The following is a 19,864-nucleotide window of genomic DNA, read 5'->3' as shown; positions in this document are numbered from 1 at the left end:
GATCGGGATTTCTTTCCTTTGCCCCCTCACCTGCTGGGATGGCAGCGCGGGGACCGGGCGGCCCAGGAAGCAGCCCAGGACGGCGTGGTGCCCGCGGGGGCCGGCGCTGACCAAGTGCGGAGGTGGCGTGGGGCGGAGGGTCCCGGCCCTTTTCACAAAGGGCGACACAGACTCGGAAAGGACGTCCGACCCTCCGGACCGTGCAGCCGGCAGCTGCCTGCGCTGGCGTCGCTGGCCGCCGAGGGCGTTGCGGGGCCGCGGGGGATCCGGGTGGGGCTCCCGCGCCGCCCGCCTGTCACCGAAGGCCTGGCTTCGCGCGGCGCGCCCGTCGCCGCCTCCCCAGGGCCCACGCCCCGCGGAGGGCGCCGCAGCCCCGCGCGTCGCCGGGGGTCCCTGCTGGCCTTCGGGATGTGCACCTGAGAAGGTGCCCGTGCTGCCGACAGGGAGGCGGCTGTTTCTTTATATACTGAGGGGCATGGCTCTGCTGCTGACCCCTTGCCGACGTTGGCCAAATCAATTCACTTTTCCGTGCTTCGATATATATATTTTTGGCTCTTTAGAATGGGTGGGAGAGGCCGGCCGGCCTGGGGGTGGACCCCTTCCCGCTGGGAAGGTCTGGCTTCTGGCCTCAGACTGCCCTGTCCCAGGACTGCAGGAGGTGGTGGGGTCGTTTTCATTCCATTTCGCTGGGTCCTTCTGAAGCCCCGGTCCTGAGTCTCACACAGAGCCAGATCCCGTCAAACATAGGGAAGGTCACATCACAGTGCTCTCTGTGCTGCTGTCTTATAAGGGCCATATTTGAATGGCCTTTGTGATTTGGGCATTCTGGAAACCTCTTCATCTCTCCCTCATTGCTCGGGCTGGAAAGCTTCCCTGCGCTTCCTCCAACTCTCCACTGGTCCACTTGGGACCCCCTTTAAGAGCCTTCATGTTTGTGGGTCCCTTTGCATGAATGCTCTTCCCCATAACCTGCTGGGCTGGATCCCAGGGAGCCTTCAGCCCATATTTTTTCCTCCACTTCTTAACACTTAAACAAGGCCTCCCTGACAATAACATTTAGCAAACCATTCTACCTTTAATTGCTCACCATTTCTAGCCCCATCCCTGTTTCCTGTCACTACCTCCTGTGCTTAGAATATAAGCTTACTTTAGAATGATGCACTGCTGCCCCCTGGTACCTGGAACAATGTCCAACACAGAGTCAGAAACAGGAAAAAATAACGAAGCGTCTGTTGCTTTGGAGTCTACCCTGCCTCTTAGCAACCCTGTAAGGCAATATAGAACTGCCTCATAGGATTACAAGACTGTTATTTTGGCATGGGCAGACTGCCACATCTGTCTCCCTCAGGGTAGCTGGTGGGTTTGAACGACCAACCTTTTGGTTCCCATCTGGTCACTTTACTCACGGTACCACCGGGGCTCCTCTGAACATAGAGGGATGATCTGTAAATACTTTTTGAATAAATGAGTGGTTGGGAAGAATTAAAGCCAGGAGAATTAACCTGGGCTTATCAATAAAAAACAGAAACGTGGACAAGCCAGGGCAGTGAGGGTGTGCATTAGAAGGGAGTGGGAAGCTGGCAGTTTGGGCCCAGAGGAGCTCTGGCGGAGTGGGTGGGTTGGGACACCCTCAGAGCTGCGTTTTGAGGAAGAGAAGCGTGGGGGAGGCATTCTGGGGAGGAATCACACCATGGGTACCTCCCAATTCTGTCTCGACTAGCTGTTCTCTTCCCTCTCCCAATCCTGTGTCCCACATCCGCTCGCTTCCTTGGTGTCCCCCTCTGCCCCCCATGCCCGGCCATCTCCTCTTTGGAGAAATGGAGCTGCTTTTTCAGCCAGTCTGCCGAGCCCCCAGCCTGGAAGCTCCTTTTGCCCAGCGGCTCTGTCCCTGCCCTATTGTGATGGTGGCTGTGTGATGTCGACTACTCTGGTCTCCTAGGAACCCCTGAGGCCTGGCCATGTGGCCACCCAGCCTCCTGGCCAAGGTTAGAACCAGGTGTGCCGTGGGCCCAGCCCTGTGCCCCACTCCCAGAGTCATGCCAGCCTGGGCGGTGGAGCACTCCCTGGGATGGATGACCTGGACCCAGTAGCCATCTGTGTCCTTTTTGAGGAGTGGGACCCTCAAAAAGAGAGCAGCCAAGATGATCTGGCGGGTGTGTACTCGGAGCTGGGGCTCCAGGGCCGCCCAGTGCGGGCAGAGCCCAGTGGCCTCCCGCCGGGTGGAGGAGAACTTGTTGGGTGATGACAACTCCTCAGAGGCTCGAATGAGATTTTTCTGCTTTGTGACACCCCCCCCCCCCATTTTTCTAGAAGGGCAGCGTCTCTCGTGCTGTTGCCCTGGGGTCTCGGCAGGGACAGGTGGTGCTAGGTCCATAAGATGGTTGCTATCCAAGCCTATCCCTTCAGCCAGAAGCCTTGGGAGATTGCCCGCTCTCAGTGGTATGTGTGTTCCTTCAGTTTGCAGGTCTCCAGGGGAGCCCACCCGTGTGGCCAGCATGGCTTCCGAAGACATTGCTAAGCTGGCAGAGACGCTGGCCCAAACCCAGGTGGCCGGGGGACAGCTGAGTTTCAAGGGCAAGAGCCTCAAGCTCAATACTGCAGAAGATGGTGAGTCCCTCCCCACACGGCCTGGGAGGACAGTGGTTTGAAGGGACACTCACTCCATGCTCGCTGGGCGGCCGCCTCTTCTAACTCCCTTGTCCCAGTGGCTTTCCCTGGTTTGTGTGGTGGGGAATGAGGCTCAGTGGCCTGCCCGTGACTGCTGAGACTGGCCGACAGAAGGGCTCCTTAGCTCTCAGAGGAAGGTGGCTGTAATGAGGGGGTTGACTAGTGGCAGTCCCAAGATTACTTTCTGACTTGGGTGCAGTGGTCCCGGAACTGCATTCAAACTCTAGTGCTGGGCCTCAGGGGGAGGGGAAAGAGCGGGCTGGAGGCCCCTGTCAGGGGGCAGGGCTCTGGGATGGCAGAGTGCCCTCACTGACCATGGCAAAGACCCTCTTCTCCCTGTCGCTGGCCCAAACCTGGCTGTCACGGACCTGGCATGCGTCTTGGGACTGAAGGTGCCCACATAAGGGTTAGGGAGGATCCTTAGGGCTCTGACTCAACTAGGGAGCCCAGCCCAGGCTTGCCTGGGCAACCTGGTGCGAGGCAGGCTGGCTCCCATCTCCCAGCTGGGAGGCCCCAAGTTGCTGGGTGTGTGGTGCGGGGTGATGCTCATTCTAACCTCTCTCTGGGGCCCAGGAGCAAACAGATGCCTCCCCAGGCGTTACTGCTTTGATCCTCAAGTCGTCCCTGGGGACCAGGGCTAGGCTGCTGTGTTGTAAATGAGGAACAAAGACTGGGGAGGCCTAAACAGCTTGCCCAAGGTCGTACTGCTGGGAAATTTGCCAAGCCGGGGTCCAGTTGAGCCCCCATTGCTGTGAAGTGGCGGATCTCCCAGGTTCAGTGAGCCTGGGCTTGCATTCAGAAGCCCAGGCCATAAGTGCTCCCTTGGCGCCTGGTAGGGAAGGTGAAGGGGCAAAGACGCGTTTCAGCTCCTTTCCGCAGATTAGGAAACTGAGGCTCAGGGCAATAAGAAAACTTAGCTGAGGACACAGCTGTACGTGAGGGATCTGGGATTCGAACTCAAGTTTGCCTAGCTCTAAAGTCCATGCGAGTGACCTTTTTGCTTCACCAGCGTGGACTCCATGTGTGCCCCCCTTTGAGGGTTGCCGGGTATGTCCTTCGACAGCCTCTGCCTTAGGGAGCTCACAACCTAGGGGAGGAATGAGGTCCCCACGTGATATCAAGAAACAAACTCCAGAGACACAAACAAGGGCACTGGGAACAAGGTGGAGGGTGGGAGGGTTTGGCAAGTGCCCGTGGGCGGGTTGGTGTTCGAGCTGTGCTTGGAGAACCGGGGACGAGGAGGCTGCCTGCTCTCCTACAGAAGGACCGTCTTGGGAACAACCCTGTATGGGATTGCCGCGAGTCGGACATTGGGGATTTTTGAAGGAGGCTTGGAGAAGGGGCATTCTAGGCAAGGAGACTAGAGTTCCGGCACAGGGAATCTGTTAGGTGCTGGAATCCCACTGGGAGGCCCTGGAATGCCCTGCTGAGGAGCTTGCTTGATTGGGAGGGACTGCCTGAGGAGGCCACAGTGAGGCTGACCGGTCCTCTAGAGCCTCGCTCAGGGCCAACGGAGGGCTTTCTATGGCAAAGGAGCTGCCCGCGAGCTTGCTCATCCACGAGGCAGTGCAGGTGGGGGAGATATTCCTAGCAGAGTACCTCCCAACAGTGGGGTTGTCAGGGAGCCTGGGGCCCAGCCTGGGAACCCCCTCCTTCTTTATGCTCTCCCTGTTTTGCTGTCTTTCCTGCTCTGCTGGGGCTTTGCTATGACAACCCCCTCTACCTCACAGGGCTGAGTTTGAGGAACTAGGGGCTACTGTAGCTGAGACAGCCTGAGTGGAGGCGCATCTCAGGACACTGCGCTGCCACCTTGCCATTGACTAGCTCAGGCGGCCGAGTGTGAACCAGGAGACAGGTCTCCCCAGGGCCGTGAGGTTTACCTCCTAGCCCTCAGCCTCTCCCTGGGCAACAGGTGTCCTGGACTTGCAGCCCCAGAGTGGCCCCTGGGAGACGGTGGCCGGGGCGAGGGGCTTGAAAAGTCCGTGGTGGTCACAGCAGGAAGTGTTTGTGAAGAGCTTGTAGGCTCTGTGCTGGAAACCAGCCTGAAGCCTGGCTCCGTGCTCCCCTGAACTCTCGACCTCAATTGCTTTGTCCCTTGAAACTGTCGTTCCCCCTCTGGGAAGCAGGGGAGATTCCGACCTGCCCGGTCTGCTTTGTCATCAAATGCACTCTGGCCACTGCTTCCTAGCTGTGTGAGTCCAAGTCGCTCACGTCTGTGTGTCTCGGTGTGCTCTTCTGTAAACTAGACATAGCAGGAGCGCCCCGGGGGGAACAGTGGTGGTGGGGGGGGAGTTAATCCCAAGGAGCTTCAGGAGTGTGAACGGACAGTCCCCTTGTTAGTTCATTCCATTGCCCTCCCGGCCTTCCGAAGGGCCCTCCTCTGTGCCAAGTGCTGGTGCCCAAGTTAGAATGATGACTCTTGGCCTCAGGGTATTCCGTGTGCTTCTCTCCGAGGACGGAGGGCAGAGCAAAGGCCACCACCCAGTCCACTCCCTCAGCAGCGCAGCTCCTGGCCCTGTGAGAAGACCATGCAGTTGTAACCCATACAGGGCTGTGAGGGCCCCGTGGGTGTGAAGCCTGGTGGCCGGGATGCTTGACTAGGTTAGGGAGCTCAGGCAAAGGTGTCATGCCACAAAGCACAGGCTGACCTCGGGACCTTCCTTCAGTCCAAGAGCAGACCCCCTCCACCCCAAGCCAGGACAGCTTGCTGTCAGCCCTCCCCCCCCACCCCCCCAATCCCCGGGTTACAAGTCACAGCCTTTCCCAAGGCCCTGCTGTGGTCCCCACAGCCTCGAAGGTCAGGTTCACATGGTGTCTCCCGGCACAGGTCTGTCTTCCCTCAACTCCCTCTCCCTGTCTGGTAGCCAGACTCGATGTTGTTTTGTTTGATGGGACTTCAGGTGACCATAGTAAAGCCTGTTCAGTGTCGAATACAAAGCAGTGGAGAGAAGAAAACCACATCCTTGTGACCACAGCCCAGGGACCTGCCTCTTGTTTATTCTGGCACTCTCTCCGCCTCTGCTCCGCCCCACCCCCCTTCATTCCTAAACATAGCTGAATTCCTTTTTTAAAGTTTTAATAATTAGATTCCTATCCTAGACTCGTGGTTTTGAACTGCCGACCTGTGGTTAGCAGCCCAACTGTGACCCACTAAGCCACAACGACTCCCCACCCCCAAGTAAGAATTCATAGTATATATACCCAAACCAGATCAATGGCCATTGACTCCCTTCCCACACACACACCTGAGTTGATTCCAACTCACAGTAACCTTGTCGAACTGCCCCCTGTGGTTTTCCAGACTACAAAGCTATATAAGAGTAGCAAGCCTCATCTTTAATCCTGCGGAGCAGCTGGTGGTTTCGAACTGCTGACCTTGAAGTTAGCAGCCCACAGCATACCCCCCTACTCCAAGGTTCCTTTTCCCACACATGACACATGACCCTGTATGACAAGGGTGGAACCGCCTCATCGGGTTGCAAAGCTTTCAGATCTCTAGGAAAGCAAACTGCCACCATATCCTCTCATCTGCAAGTGCAGAGCTTAGGAATTGCAGCATAATTTGGGGATGTGTGTGTGGGGGGACAATAATTCAAACCATAGCAATGTAGAACTTTTTTTAAAGTATGATGAGACCAAGTGCTATTGAATCATCAAATTCCAGGCACTGGCTCTAGAGCAGTGGTTCTCAACCTTCCTAATGCCGAGACCCTTTTAAAAAGTTCCTCATGTTGTGGTGACCCCCCGAACCATAGAATTATTTTCATTGCTACCAAACTGTCATTTTGCTACTGTGATGAATTGGGGGACCCCTGTGAAAGGGTTGTTCGACCCCCAAAGGGGTCTCAACCCATAGGTTAAGAACCACTGCTCTAGAGAAAGGCTTTCTCTACTTCTCATCAGCACGTAAATAGTTTCCAAATCAAATGCACATTCTCTTATCCTTCATCCCGGCTGCAGTGTGCTGGTTTGTGTCTTGTGTCCTGCTGAAAGAACCTCCCTTCTCTTAAGGGCTGCTCTGGCAATGTGGGGGTTTCAGCAGAGTAAACTAAGAGAGCTCCTCCCTGGATTCTTGATAATGAATGAAGAGGACCATTGTGTGGGCTGGTCCTCTGGCTGGGCTGCCTGTCGCCCTTCTCGACCTTGTCTTCAGCCAAGTCTTCAGCAGGCTGTCTCTCATCTGTCCCCAAACATCTTGACTCCTCCCAGAGGAATTGCCTGGGTTCCCTCTGTCCGCCAGGGCTGGCACCTGGCCAGCACACAAACTGTTGGGAGTCTGTGTGATAGCAAGCTTGTTTATCTCCCACCTATCTTTTTTGTGATTCCCCAAAGTCTGACGTCTCTACTTTGGTCCTGGGCAGCTAAAGACGTGATTAAAGAGATCGAAGAATTTGATGGCTTAGAGGCCCTGCGTCTAGAGGGCAACACGGTGGGCGTGGAAGCGGCCAAGGTCATCGCCAAAGCCTTGGAGAAGAAATCGGAGTTGAAGGTGAGACCAACAGGTGTCCAGCCCTCCCTGGTCCCTTGCCCTGTTGCAGTCACCTCTGCCTGCCCAGAGCCTCAGCATGACCAGGGCCTCTCACCTGTGTGACGGGTCCATTTAGATCCCCGAGGGAGCAGACACTGAGATGGGTTTAGGAGTGCAAAAGACTTCCTGGGGCAACTGCTGTGAAAGACAAGATGCTATCTGTCCTTGTCACCATCCACACCCCTGTCAGGTCAGGCCTTGACAGAGAAGTTGGCCCAGTGAGCATAAACTGTACCTGATCACATGTCTTACCAGCAGGAAGGAAGGCAGCCAGGTAGGAAGGCGAGTTCATTGGCGCAGAGAGCTGCTGTTTAGGCACGGGCAGGTTGGTTCAGACTCCTGGCAAGGCTCCTTACAACAGAATGAAACACTGCCCGATCCAGCACGGTGGTTGCCGTCGCCACTGAGCCTGTTGTAGTCACTGCGTCACAGTGTCTTGTGGAGAGTCTTCCTCTTTCCCCTGACCCTCGATGTCCTCCTCCAGGTCTGCCTGGAGCTGTGGTACAGCCGCATTTCAAAGGGAAAGTGCCAGAGGGGCACAGTGCGGGGTCTGGGCTGGCTAGGCCTGGGTTCTGGTCAGAATGGGAAGCCGCGCCTGCGCCCTGGAGCCCTGATGCCCAACTTGTCAGAGTTGGCATTGGGCAGCTTCGGGGCGAGATGCCACATCTGTGAGGGATTCACGCCTGGGGTGGCTTCATGTTCGTGGCCCCAGGCCTGGCGGCACCCCCAGAACACCCCAATGTGGGAGTGTTGGACCACAGGCAGGCCAGAGTGGGTTGCTTGATAGAAAGACCCACCCGTTCTTGGCTAAACCAACGGTCGGTCCTTCAGGTGGAATCTGGTCACATACAGTTTTAGGGACTGGATCTTCAGGTGAAAGGGAAGTGCAGGCCATCGTTCCCAAGTTTGGTCCAGGGAAGGCCTGAGCCACCGCTGTTGGGGTTTGTGTTTTATGGGTGGGCAGAGCCAGCCAAGATGGGGGAATAGGGCATGTGCTGGCCCGCAGGGTTCCCGGTTCTGTCACCTTCGATGACAATAACTTACTATTATCTTTAAACCAACTCACTTTTAAAGAGTTCAAAAGCACACATAATCCCTTCTGTAAATGGAAAGATATTATCTCTTTCCATAAATGCAACATAACCAAAAAGATAGAAAATAGTGGATTCCCTGTTAGTTGGACACTGTTGCCACCTGCAGGCGCCTTAAAAAGGCAGATAAGCAGGAAGTATCAGTGTGGGATGGAGCAGCCGGCCTGTCCTGAGCTGCTGCTGGAGGCCTGAAAACAGAGCCCCTGGCTCCGGGGAAACGCCCTGAGAAAGAGCACTGGGCCAGGAGTTGGGGTGGGTTCTCAGCCCAGTTTGATCATGGGGCCGGGGACATGTCTCTTCACTGACAGCTGATGTCCCCTTCTGGGCACCAGCAGGCCACACAGAGGAAGGGTCTCCAGGCCGAGTCCCTCATGCTTCCTGGCCGCAGGGGCGTCGGGGTGCCCCTGAGAGGCTCCGCTCACTCCTCTTTTCCTCCTCTTCCCAAGCGATGCCACTGGAGCGACATGTTCACCGGGAGGCTGAGGTCGGAGATCCCGCCAGCTCTGGTGAGTGGGCAAGGCTTGTACTCACATCACCTTCCTTCTGGAGACAGGTCCGGGAGAGGCTCAACAGCCCCCCCGCGGCAGGATGCCTGCTCTCTGGGTGACGGCAGGACAGGTGGCGAAGGCCGGAGTCAGTGTCCCACGCCAGGCCCCCGTGGGAGGAAGGCCTCCTGTTAGTTTCTCCCAGCACCTTCCCTGCACCCTGGGCTTTGTGTTCTCTCATGCCACCAGCTGTGGCCACCCCAGCTTTCTCTCTGCCTCGCCCTGTCTGTCTCATCAAGACCGCTCTCCCACTGCTTCTGGCATAGTTTCCCCTCTCGTGCGTGTGCGTGCGCGTGCGTGTGTGTGTTGGCGTGCGCACGCACATGTAGGAGGCACCCCACAGTCCCGGGTCTGGCACACAGCTCAGCCCCTCAGCGGTACTGGTGCTCAGCACGGCGGCCTCTGGTTTTTGAGGGCCTCCCTTGAGCTGCGAGGTTCCTTCTCTGCTTTTCATTCATCTGGCCAGCTTGGAGGGGTGGGGGGCTGGCTCTAGAGACCTCAGGTGTCAACCTCACTTCTAGAAGTCCCCATTGAGTGAAAACTCAAAGTTACCGAAGTGACAGGCCGTAATGGGGTCCCTGAGGGCCAGCTTTGAAAACTACCTTCTGGGGCCGTTCTTTATCCTCTAGGCCAGGTGTTCTCAACCTTCCTCATGCTGAGACCCTTTCATATAATTCTTCATGTGGTGACCCCCAACCACAAAATTATTCTCATTGCTACTTCATAACTGTAATTTTGCTGCTGTTATAAATCGGGTGACCCCCAAGGGGGTCGCGACCCACAGGTTGAGAACTGCTGTAGGGCCAGTAGGAGTCAGAATTGACGCAACAGCAATGGGTATACAGAAGTCCTTCCTCCCCCCGCACCTGCACCCCTATCCCCCTAGCTGAGTGGGCCCACAGCCGTGTACCATTAGACAGCTCTGTGCCAGCCCCTGAGGCGGGGCCTGGTGCAGAAGCAGCACCTGTCAGCCTGACGAGGTCCCCTCTGTGCCCAGAAATCACTCGGGGCAGGGCTCATCACGGCCGGGGCCCAGCTGGTGGAGCTGGACCTGAGTGACAATGCCTTCGGACCTGACGGCGTACACGGCTTTGAGGTCCTGCTCAAGAGCTCGGCTTGCTTCACCCTGCGAGAACTCAAGCTCAACAACTGCGGCATGGGCATCGGTGGAGGCAAGGTGGGTGCCAGCTCGGCCCCTTGGCCGGCCCCTCCCCATCGGCCTCGGCTCTGTGTGCACCTGTCTGGGGCACGGGCCCCTGGACACCCCCTGTCTGGAATGACTGCCTGTCTGTGATTCACTTCAAAGGGGAAAGGCTTCAGAGCCCGTGGCTTGTGGGAGAGGAGATGAAGTCTAGGAGAATGGGGTTGCCAAGCAACTGTCCTCAGCTCTACTGTTGCCTTGGCAACATAGAGGACGTGCCACTTCCATGCTCTGACCGGCTGGCTCTGAAACACACAGGCTTAGGCTCTCCCCTCCCCAGACCTGCTGTGCACTTAGAAGAGCCGGCAGAGCCTGGGGCAAGACCTGTGTGTGTGTGCGTCCACCCAGGGAGGCCTGGCCACCCGTTGCTGTCCTGCCCGGCCCTGCTAGCCCCCGTAGTTCTCCTGGAGACTGCCCTGGCCCTGGCTATATTCCCTGCTTCTCTGCCCTCCCCCCCTTCCCAACACACAGTCTGATCCCTTCTCAGCATAAGGATATGGGAAGAAAGACAGGGATGCAAGGACTGACCTTGCTTGCAGATGGATTAATGTCTCACTAGCGTCACCTCCCCATCCACACTGAGGATGCTGGCTGCATTTTCCAGATGAGTCTGTGTGGCCTTAAGCCATGGAGCTTCTGCAATCCTGTCAGTGGGATGTGGGATTTGTACCTTTATCCCAGATCCCAGACTCTCCAGCAGAGTCCCAGGCCTAGGAACCGAGGTGCTTCCCTGCGGGGGGCTACCTGCCAGCGGCCCTGCCCCAGGACATGGGAAGCGACCCGGGCCAGCGACTCACACTGACCTCGCAGTGCCGAGCTGAGGGCATCCGTGCCTGAGTGAGCCCGGCCTGGAGGGCATGCACTGCGGAGACTCCAAACACAACATGCGTCAGTGTGACTCCCTGTTTGAGGAACCGAGGCGCACAGCTGCTCCGGCCGTGAAAAAGCCGTCGGAGTGAGCAGTCGGGGCTGGGCTCCTGTGCTAGCTCCTTCCTCGCCACCAGCGGTGATGTCACCGTAGGGTGATGGAGCCCCGGCCCACGGGCGGGCCCTGCCTTTCCCCACAGATCCTGGCGGCAGCTCTGACCGAGTGTCACCACAAATCCAGTGGCCAAGGCAAGCCGCTGGCCCTGAAGGTCTTCGTGGCTGGCAGGAACCGTCTGGAGAACGATGGAGCCACCGCCTTGGCGGAAGCTTTTGGGGTGAGTGGTCCTGCCCCTCCTCTGGCCGCTGTGGCCTGTGAGTGGGGGATTTCCATCTTCCATCTCTTGCAGGCTTTTCTTGGATTGTGACTGTAAGCCAGCAAGCTTCAGCGCCTGAGCCTCTCTGCGGAGAGTTGCTGCAGACGTGTTTATGCTGACCCGCCGCCGAGCTGTGGGCAGGGAGGGGCTGCCCCTGCTCCTGGAGCTGGCTTCACGCGCAATGGCAGCGATGTTTCCCTTTGGAAAACCTGGCTTTGCCCTCCCCCAACTCAGGTCATCGGGACCCTGGAGGAGGTACACATGCCACAGAACGGGATCAATCACCCTGGTGTCCTGGCCCTGGCCCAGGCTTTTGCCATCAACCCCCTGCTGCGTGTCATCAACCTCAACGACAACACCTTCACTGAGAAGGGGGCGGTGGCCATGGCTGAGGTGAGGTGTCCTCCGGGGGAGCAGGGGCAGGGGGTGCACTGCCCTCCTCAGCCACCATTCCCCTTGGATCTCGCCAGCTTGACTGTGTTAAGGCAGGGTCGTCTCTCACAGGCTGCCCTTCTGGGCAGCGCTGGGTGTGGGTGCCTCCCTCACCCTGAGCTTAGCTTGGTCTCCTGTGGCCCCAGGCTGCTCAGCCCCGTCTGGGTTTCATTCCTCGTTGGATAGCTGTTTGCTGAGGCCCTGTCTGGTGCCCGCCCCTGTGCTCCCTATCGAAAACACCGGCCATAAGGAGACCCTAGACTGAAGTCCAGAACTCCGAGCACGGTGGCCGGGTGTCAGATGCTCCAGGTGCAGAGGGGCTGCGAGGCTCCGAGGCCGGGTATTAGCAGAGAAGTGTGGGCAGGCAGGTAGACTAAGGCTGGGCTTCCAGTCGGACTTAGGACAGGCTGCTGGGGAGAGATTGCACTGGGCCAAGCTGTACGGCTTGTTCTTCGGACAGATAGTAGGGAGCGTCAGGCAGGGAGGCCAGTAGCCTGTGCGAAGGCCCAGAGATGGGGGTACAGGGCAGGTGGCTGTTCACTCCAGCCTTGGTGCCAGCGTGCCTCCCTGAGCCCTTCTCTCCCTGGGTGATAGGGAGCCTTGAGGGTTTAAGCAAAGGGGTGTGGGGGCAGTGGGGGGTCACATGTGCCTCCAGGGAGCTCTGGCTGTTCCAGAGAGCTGGCTGGGCCTGCGCCTCATCCGGAACGTTTCCTTTCCACAGACCCTGAAGACCTTGCGGCAGGTGGAGGTGATCAACTTCGGGGACTGTCTGGTCCGCTCCAGAGGGGCCGTGGCCATTGCAGATGCAGTCCGAGGGGGCCTACCCAAGCTGAAGGTGCCTGACCCTGCCGTCTTCACTCCGGGCTGGGGTGGGGAGCCAGGTCCAGGAGAGGGGTCGAGTCTGTGAAGGTCGGAGGCCTGACTCCAGAGCCCAGTTCTCCCAGCTCCCAGCTGTGATTTTGAACAAGTCTCCTCAACCTTCTGCCTTTTTCAAGTTGGGGGGTTGTGGGGGAGATGGCAGTAACCGGGACAGTCTCACCAGATGCAGTGAGTGTCTGGGGATCAGGTGACCCTGTGGGTTAAGCATCGGCGCAGTCTGGGAGGCCCTGTGGACCATTCTACCTGCCCTAGTGGGTGGCTGTGAGTCAGAATGGACTCCTGACAGCTGTGAGTTTTGTTTGGGTTTGGGGCGGGGGGGGGGGTGTGCCTGCAGGAAGGTCCCTGGTGTGTGCACCTGGCTGCTGACTGAACAGTTCAGCCACTGTGCAGAGGAAAATGTGGCTGTCGGCTTCCATGAGGTTACAGGCCAGGTCACCAGAGGGTCACCACGTGTGAGGAGCAGCTCCATGGCACAGGCTGGTTTGGTTTTGGCTGGTGCATCTGGTGAATGAACTGAGCACAGCTGCCCACCAGAAGTCGGGCAGTTTGAGTCTTCCCAGAGGCTAGGTGATTGAGGACTGGTCAGCCGCCAAATGCCCTCCTAGGTCTCCAGGAGTCAGAATCCACTTGTCAGCAGCTGGGTTTTAAATGCATCTGGCAGCTGACCCATCACTGGGTACCTGGTGTTGGTGTTCCGCCTCCTTTGCCCGGTTGGTGGACAGACCCTGGCCTGCCCCATCCTCAGGTGGGGAGCCTGAGACTAGGGGATGCAGTCTCTCCTCTAGCCCAGGTGCGGGGCCGTCTCCAGCTTCCCTCTCACTCTGCAGGAGCTGAACTTGTCCTTCTGCGAAATCAAGAGAGACGCTGCTCTGGCTGTGGCCAAGGCCGTGGAGGACAAGGCCGAGCTGGAGAAGCTGGACCTCAACGGTAGCCATGGCAGGGCCGGGCAACCTAGCAGACACTCTGGGGCTGGTTTGGGACACCAGCTGGCCCTGGGCCCTGTCCTGATCCCCGGTCCCTCCCATGAGCAGGCAATGCCCTGGGGGGAGAAGGCTGTGAGCAGCTTCAGGAGGTGCTGGAGAACTGCAACATGGCCAAGGTGCTGGCCTCGCTGAGGTAGGGCAGGCCTGCCCCTCGTTGGGTTCTCCTCGCCCCAGAAATGTCAGTGAGCTCCATCTGTGTGTCAGGCACTGCTCAGCAGTGGTGGTGGGCGGGGGGGGGGGGGGTGAGGCCCGAGGCTGTCTGTGTTCCTCCCCTCACACTGCAGGTCACAGAGAGACAGGATGGAGCTCTGTCACTTGTCTACTAGGAGGGGCTGGGTGGTCCCCTTCAAGTGGGGAGTTGGGAGGGAGCTTGTGGCAGGGTGGTGTGTGGTCTCAGGGACCAGGAACGTCGGGCCGAGTTCGTGGACTCGGAGAGCAGCACCAGTGGTGTTCTGGGACATACTGAGCAGCTCACCGCAAGGTCAGCAGTTCGAAACCACCAGTTGCTCCTTGGGAGAAGGACAGGGCTTTTGGCCTCTATAAAGTTACACGGTCTCAAGCTCACAGGGTGGTGCTCCCCTATCCCGGTGAGCCTGCATCGACTCGATGGCCGTGAGCCTGTGTTGCAGGGTTTGTTTCTTGGAGCTCAGAATGGCTTCTAAATGAGTTGGACATTAGTGTGGGGGCCTTGGTGGTGGGAGTGTTCCAGCAGGAAGGAAGGAAGGGCCCCTGGTATGCGGACTCCACGTGGAGGGGAGGTGACCCCAGATGGGGTCGCATCAGCCAGCGCCCTGTTTCCTTCCACGTGGCCGTGGTTCTCATGTCAGGTAGCTGGGTCTGAGAGCCGGGTCAGCTGGGGGTCACGGGCAGTGTGCTCAGCACACCATGGGTGCCCAGCTTGGGTGTGTCCACTGTGAACCAAAGCTGTTGTTCTCCCCCGTGGGTGGGTAGCTCCTTTGAGACAGTGACAAGATGGTGATTCTGGTCTGAACCCTGGACCCCTCTGCAGGCTGCAGAATGAATGGGGTAGCCCCTCCTCCTGGGAACTGCCCTCTCCCAGTCCCCCCACCCCTACCTGCTGCCTGCCCTGGGCTCTGTGGGCTCCAGGCCACTCGGCATGGAGGGCCTGCTTTAGCCAACTGCCTCTACAGTGATGACGAAGGTGAGGATGATGAAGAGGAGGATGAGGAAGGAGAAGAGGAGGAAGAGGAGGAGGAGGAAGACGACGATGATGATGACGAGGAGGAGGAGGAAGAAGAGGAGGAGGAGGAGGAGGAAGAGGAGGAACCACCGCAGCAGCTAGGGCGAGGAGAGGCGTCCAGCACACCCTCAAGGAAGATCCCAGACCTTAACAACGGGGTGAGTTAGTTTCCCCCCCGTTTGCCAGCATCAGAACGTGAAACCCTGAGGCATCTTGGGAGGCAGGGAGATGTGGGCCCCACGTCACAAGCCCTGAGGGTTCGCGTACCTCAGGATGGCTGTGAATCGGAATCGATTCGACAGCCGTGGATTCGGCTGGTTTGGGGTCAGTGGAAAGGAAGGAGCGTGCCTGCCAGCCCTTCCCACAGATGAGGAAGATGCACGTCTCTGACTCCCACGGGGGCAGTTCTGCTCTGTCCGACGGCCTCACAGCGAGTCAGCCTCGACTCACCAGCACCCAACATGAGCAAACAGAAAAGCACCCTCTTCGTTCTGTCTTTCCTATATCTCTCTACCCCAACGGAGATGTTTGTTAGCTTTTAGTACTTACAATTTCACATGATGCTACTGCATTGAGGACACGATAAAACATACACAAACACACACATTACTAAAAGAACTAGGTGGGGAAAAAACAAGCATCACTAAGCAGTTCGGGTAAATTTGGCCCACCCATGGGTTGCCTTGGCTACCTTTTGGGGCACCCCCTGATGTGAGGGCCAGTGGCAGGGCACTTGGTGTCCGTTGCCCCGGTTCACGCATCCCTGTTCCCTCATAGGCTCCGTCGTAAAGCTCCCGGAGGACTCGCCCCACCTCTCGTTGAATTTGGCTTCTTTTCCACTTGATGGAAGCAGTTAAGCAAGTGGCTAGGCAGTACTTCCTGGTACTCTCTGCTCTCCGGGCATCGCTGGTGCTTTCTGATCCAGACTGGACTCGGGACCCCGGGGGTCATCCCCTTGAGTCCAGATGCTCGGGTCATTTCTGCGGGGGTTTGCATTGAGTCCTAGGTGACTCGACCTGGCTCCTTAGGTCCCTGGCTGAGAGCCAGCCAGGGCCAGCACCTGTGCGCCCCCTACTTGGACGATGGGGGAAGAGTTGTGGGCCGTGCGCTTTACCTGGCTAGTGAGGCACAGCTGTTCAGGGTGGGCTGGGCTGGTGGAGAGGATGTGCTTTGGGACTTGGCAGAGTCCCCCAACACTCTGCCACTCTTTTCCCAGGAGCCAGCTCCAGTCCTGTCCTCCCCGCCGCCCACAGATGTCTCCACCTTCCTCGCCTTCCCCTCTCCAGAGAAGCTGCTGCGCCTGGGACCCAAGAGTTCCACATTGATAGCCCAACAGGTACCAGCCCCTCGGAGCCCAGACCTTCCTGGGCTCTGGCTTCTGGAGTTGCCAGTGAGGTCCTTGTCCCCTGGGAGCCCTGTGGACGGCGGCCAGGGCTCCACTAGCCAGCAGCAGCGGCACAAGGCAGTCAGTCCCCCTGTGTTGTCTCCTCAGACCGACACGGCTGATCCAGAGAAGGTAGTCTCTGCCTTCCTGAAAGTGTCCTCTGTGTTCAAGGAAGAAGCCGCAGTGAGGACCGCCGTGCAAGACGCAGTAGGTAACGTGACAGCAGGGCCCTAGGGCTCCTGCCCTCCCAGATGACATTTCCTGATTTACTGTCACCCTCTGTCCCAGTGCTGATGCAAAGTCAGTCAGTCCCCCTGTCAGGTCCTCATCACGTCATGCACTGGAGGACCAGGGTGGGAGTTTCCACTCTAATTACTTCTAACGGGGAAACTGATGCCCAGAGCTTACAGGCCTTCCTCAGGGACACATACTTGCGTCCAGGTAGCTCCCAGGCCTTTTGAAGCTTGTGGTGCAGGGACCTTGACGGGCCTGGTGGAGGCCTGGGCTGTAGGAGGCATTCTGCCTGAGAGGGTAACAGCTGAGCCTCCCCCGCCCCAGGGAGGTCCCAACTGCTTCCCTCATACTTTTCACGAGGACTACCTGGACCTTAGGTCCTCCAACCTTCACACCCGGGCTGGGTCTGGCTGGGCTGAGAGGAGGGGCCTTCCCACAGGAAAGGCAGAGATGAGTGGATGGGTAGGGGGATGCTTGTCTATGTTGGCACTGTGGGCCGTGTTGAGGGAGGGCAGAGCCAGGGGAGTGAGGCCAGGCAAGACCGGTAGGGGCTACATTGGAGCCAGCATTTATCCCTGGGATCCCACCCTCGGGGATTTTGGGGAAGAAGTTGCCAAGCTGTGTCCAAGGACAGAAACAAGTGCTCGTGGCCAGGCCCTCGGCCACTGGCCCCTCCACCCGCTGAAGCATCTGCGAGCTCCCACCTTTGTCCCCCGATGGGCACAGTGCGTGGTGTCACCAAGTCTGTTTTTGTGTGAGGCCAGGGAAGGGCCGAGGGGTGACTGAGCCTGGAGCTGTGCCCACATCTCCCCTCCCTCCGGCCACCTCTTGCAGACGCCTTGATGAAGAAGGCCTTCGGTTCCTCCTCCTTCAACTGCCACGCCTTCCTCACCAGCCTCCTCATTCACATGGGCCTGCTCAAGGTGAGAGGCCTCACCCCGCTTGTGCCACCCCAACCGCAAATCCTTGAGGGGGTTGTTGCCGCGTGAGGGGACACTGTCAGGTCTAGGCGGGAAGACTCTGCCCCTCCGGCCGCTGTAAATCTTGGCACTCCCTCCTTCTGTGTGTCCCTTCTAGAGCGAAGACAAGATCAAGGCCATTGCCAACCTGTATGGCCCCCTGATGGCGCTGAACCACATGGTGCAGCAGGACTACTTCCCCAAGGCCCTGGCCCCCCTGCTGCTGGCCTTCATGACCAAGTGAGTGTGCTTGCTGCATCCCTGGTGCTTTCTGGAGCCCGGCTGGCTGGCCTACTGGCTTCTGCGGGGCCTGCAGCCTCCCAGGCCTTGGCTCCTCCCGCGGTGTTCTCCCCTCTGTCCAGCCTGGCCATGGGGTTCATGGACTGTGTTTCTCTGTATGCGGCCAAGGGGACCAGCCAGCCAACTGGTGGGGAGGGTCACATGGCCACACGAGGAAGAGGCCGGGCCAGTGTCTGGTCCAAACGTGCAAAGTTCTGTGTTGCTTCCCAGTAGCCACCACGGCCACACGGACCTTCCAGGCTTAGCTTCTGTAGCCACCGTCCTCCCCTGGGGAGGCCCTGGGCTGCGGGGCCATCTTGGTGTCCAGAGACCTGGGAACCTTGGCCTCACCAGAGGGTCCTGTGCATTCAGAAGCGTTAAGCCTGAGGAACACCCCCGCCGCCTTCAGCTCACCTCAGGCCTCACTCTCTTTTGCCCAACTGAGGACAGCTGGGTGCAGTTAGGGTGCTTGGAGCCTGTGGGGAGGGCGGTGAGCAGAAGCTGCAGCAGCCTCTTGTACTCAGTCCCTGTGGGACCAGCAGCTCCTTGCTCAGAAACCCCCTCCGCAGTCCTGTCCCTGTGTCTGTGGCCACCCTCCAGCGCTGCCCGGCAGCCGGGCTGCCCTCTGAAAGCAGGTGTGCTGCAGCCTCCCTGCTCTACAGCAGCGATGCCACCTCTGCCCCACGGATGTCATCTGTGCTGCCCGGAGGACCTTCAGATGGTGGTCGTGGCGCCCACCCAGTGCCCACTGCTGCCAATTCCTGGCTCCTTCATTTTCCCCTCCCCGCGGTGGCCTGGAGTCTGTGAGGAGCAGTCCTGGGTTCTCCCCGTGGGCTGCCTCCCCACGGCTCGGCCTCCGCTGTGTGTGCATTGTACAGCGCCGTGTGGAAGCTCCCCCTACCCATCCACCCACCCCCACCTCTCAGGTGACTAGGGTATGGAGACCTGTGTGGCCCCTGACCAGCTGTTGGGACACCAAACCTGTCCCACCCCATGCTTGCTGACTTGGCTCCCCCAAACCCCCAATGCCACCCCATGTCCTTGTTCTCTGTGCACACTGAGGCTGAGGAAGCCCAGGCAGTGGTGACCTGGCCCACCTGAGGGTGACCTGGGCCATGCCTTCGGGAAGGGTGCATGGAGAGGCCGCTTCCCCAGGGGTGGTGGCTGGGTGACCTTTGTCCAAACCACAGCACCACCTCTCTAGGCCTTCTGTACCCCTACCCCAATGCAGGGGTCAGCAAGGACTCACACCTCCCTCACCGAGGCCTCAAAAGATGAGGGAATCAAGTCCGGCCCACCCAAGACTCCAAACCTGGCCCTGTGCCTGCCAGGAGCCTGAGCTCCTGGACTCCAAGGGCACCTGGCTCCCCACCCATGACCTTCTCTCCCCACAGGCCCAACAGTGCCCTGGAAGCCTGCTCCTTCGCCCGCCACAGCCTGCTGCAGACGCTGTACAAGGTGTAGCCGTGGAGCCGGCCTCTGCCACCCCTCCGCCTGGCCAGCGACTCGAGGAAGGGGCTTGGACGGACTGAGCAGCAGCCCTGCCTTTTCCTCGGGCAGGAAGCTGGCCAGAAGCAGGGAGGGCCTTTATGTGTCTGCCCACCCCCACCGTGTTGTGCTGTGAGGGTGTGGGGGAAGGTGTGGCTCCAGTCAGGTTCAGGTTTGCTGGCTCCCCCGCCTCAGAAAAGCGGCCTCCAGTGGCAGGGCCAAGAGCGCCAAGCTGCTCCACCATTAAACTCAGCACCATCCGGGGCGCTCTGCTCATCTGTGCCTCTGCCCAGGCCTGCCCTGCTGGTGGGTTGCTGCCCCCACCCCCACCCCTGTGTTGTAGAGCTACCCGTGCTTTCCGCCCTGCGCTGCCACTCTCCCCATCAGCCATCCCCCTCTGCCCTGCCTGTGGACCGGTGGGCGGCTGGGCCGGAGGAGCAGAGACTGCCCTGGGGAACAAGCATGGGCCTGGGCCATGCGTGTGGACAGGACAAGGAGCTGGGGTGGCCTGGCATCTCGCTGGCTCCTGGTCCACTGGCCTCCCTGATGCCACAGGCTGGAGGGCCACCCCACCCTACCCTGTCCAGGCCTGGTCCTGCTCTTCAGTCTGCGGGGGCAGGGCCCCTGTTGCCCTCGGGGCAGGGACTGGGCTGGGCGGAGGCTGCCACCCCCAGCCTTCGCTTTGCTTTCCCTCTTCCCCTTTCTGTGTCTGGGGCTGTGCCCAGGCCTAAATAAAGTCGTGTGTGACAGCA

General features: G+C 58.9%; 1 protein-coding gene and 1 pseudogene across 1 annotated transcript in view; both read left to right on the top strand.

Moving 5' to 3' along the window:
* The window catches only part of LOC142450647 (phosphatidylethanolamine-binding protein 1 pseudogene), an 8,637-nt pseudogene extending 8,217 nt beyond the window's left edge, over positions 1-420 (top strand).
* RANGAP1 (Ran GTPase activating protein 1) overlaps positions 1-19,864 on the top strand; it is a 20,106-nt gene extending 242 nt beyond the window's left edge. The window contains exons 2-16 of the mRNA XM_075553630.1: positions 2,458-2,607; positions 7,029-7,156; positions 8,733-8,792; positions 9,829-10,008; positions 11,100-11,234; positions 11,508-11,666; positions 12,427-12,540; positions 13,412-13,511; positions 13,616-13,700; positions 14,719-14,926; positions 15,985-16,104; positions 16,261-16,363; positions 17,221-17,309; positions 17,464-17,585; positions 19,019-19,864. Coding sequence (XP_075409745.1) covers positions 2,496-2,607; positions 7,029-7,156; positions 8,733-8,792; positions 9,829-10,008; positions 11,100-11,234; positions 11,508-11,666; positions 12,427-12,540; positions 13,412-13,511; positions 13,616-13,700; positions 14,719-14,926; positions 15,985-16,104; positions 16,261-16,363; positions 17,221-17,309; positions 17,464-17,585; positions 19,019-19,088 — 1,785 coding nt within the window. The 5' untranslated portion in view covers positions 2,458-2,495 and the 3' untranslated portion in view covers positions 19,089-19,864. The remainder of the gene's footprint in view (positions 1-2,457; positions 2,608-7,028; positions 7,157-8,732; positions 8,793-9,828; positions 10,009-11,099; positions 11,235-11,507; positions 11,667-12,426; positions 12,541-13,411; positions 13,512-13,615; positions 13,701-14,718; positions 14,927-15,984; positions 16,105-16,260; positions 16,364-17,220; positions 17,310-17,463; positions 17,586-19,018) is intronic.

This window comes from Tenrec ecaudatus, chromosome 6, assembly GCF_050624435.1.
Source record: "Tenrec ecaudatus isolate mTenEca1 chromosome 6, mTenEca1.hap1, whole genome shotgun sequence".
NCBI lineage: Eukaryota > Metazoa > Chordata > Mammalia > Afrosoricida > Tenrecidae > Tenrec > Tenrec ecaudatus.
The sequence above is the reverse complement of the archived record's forward strand: the minus strand, read 5'-3'. Positions and strand labels throughout refer to the sequence as shown.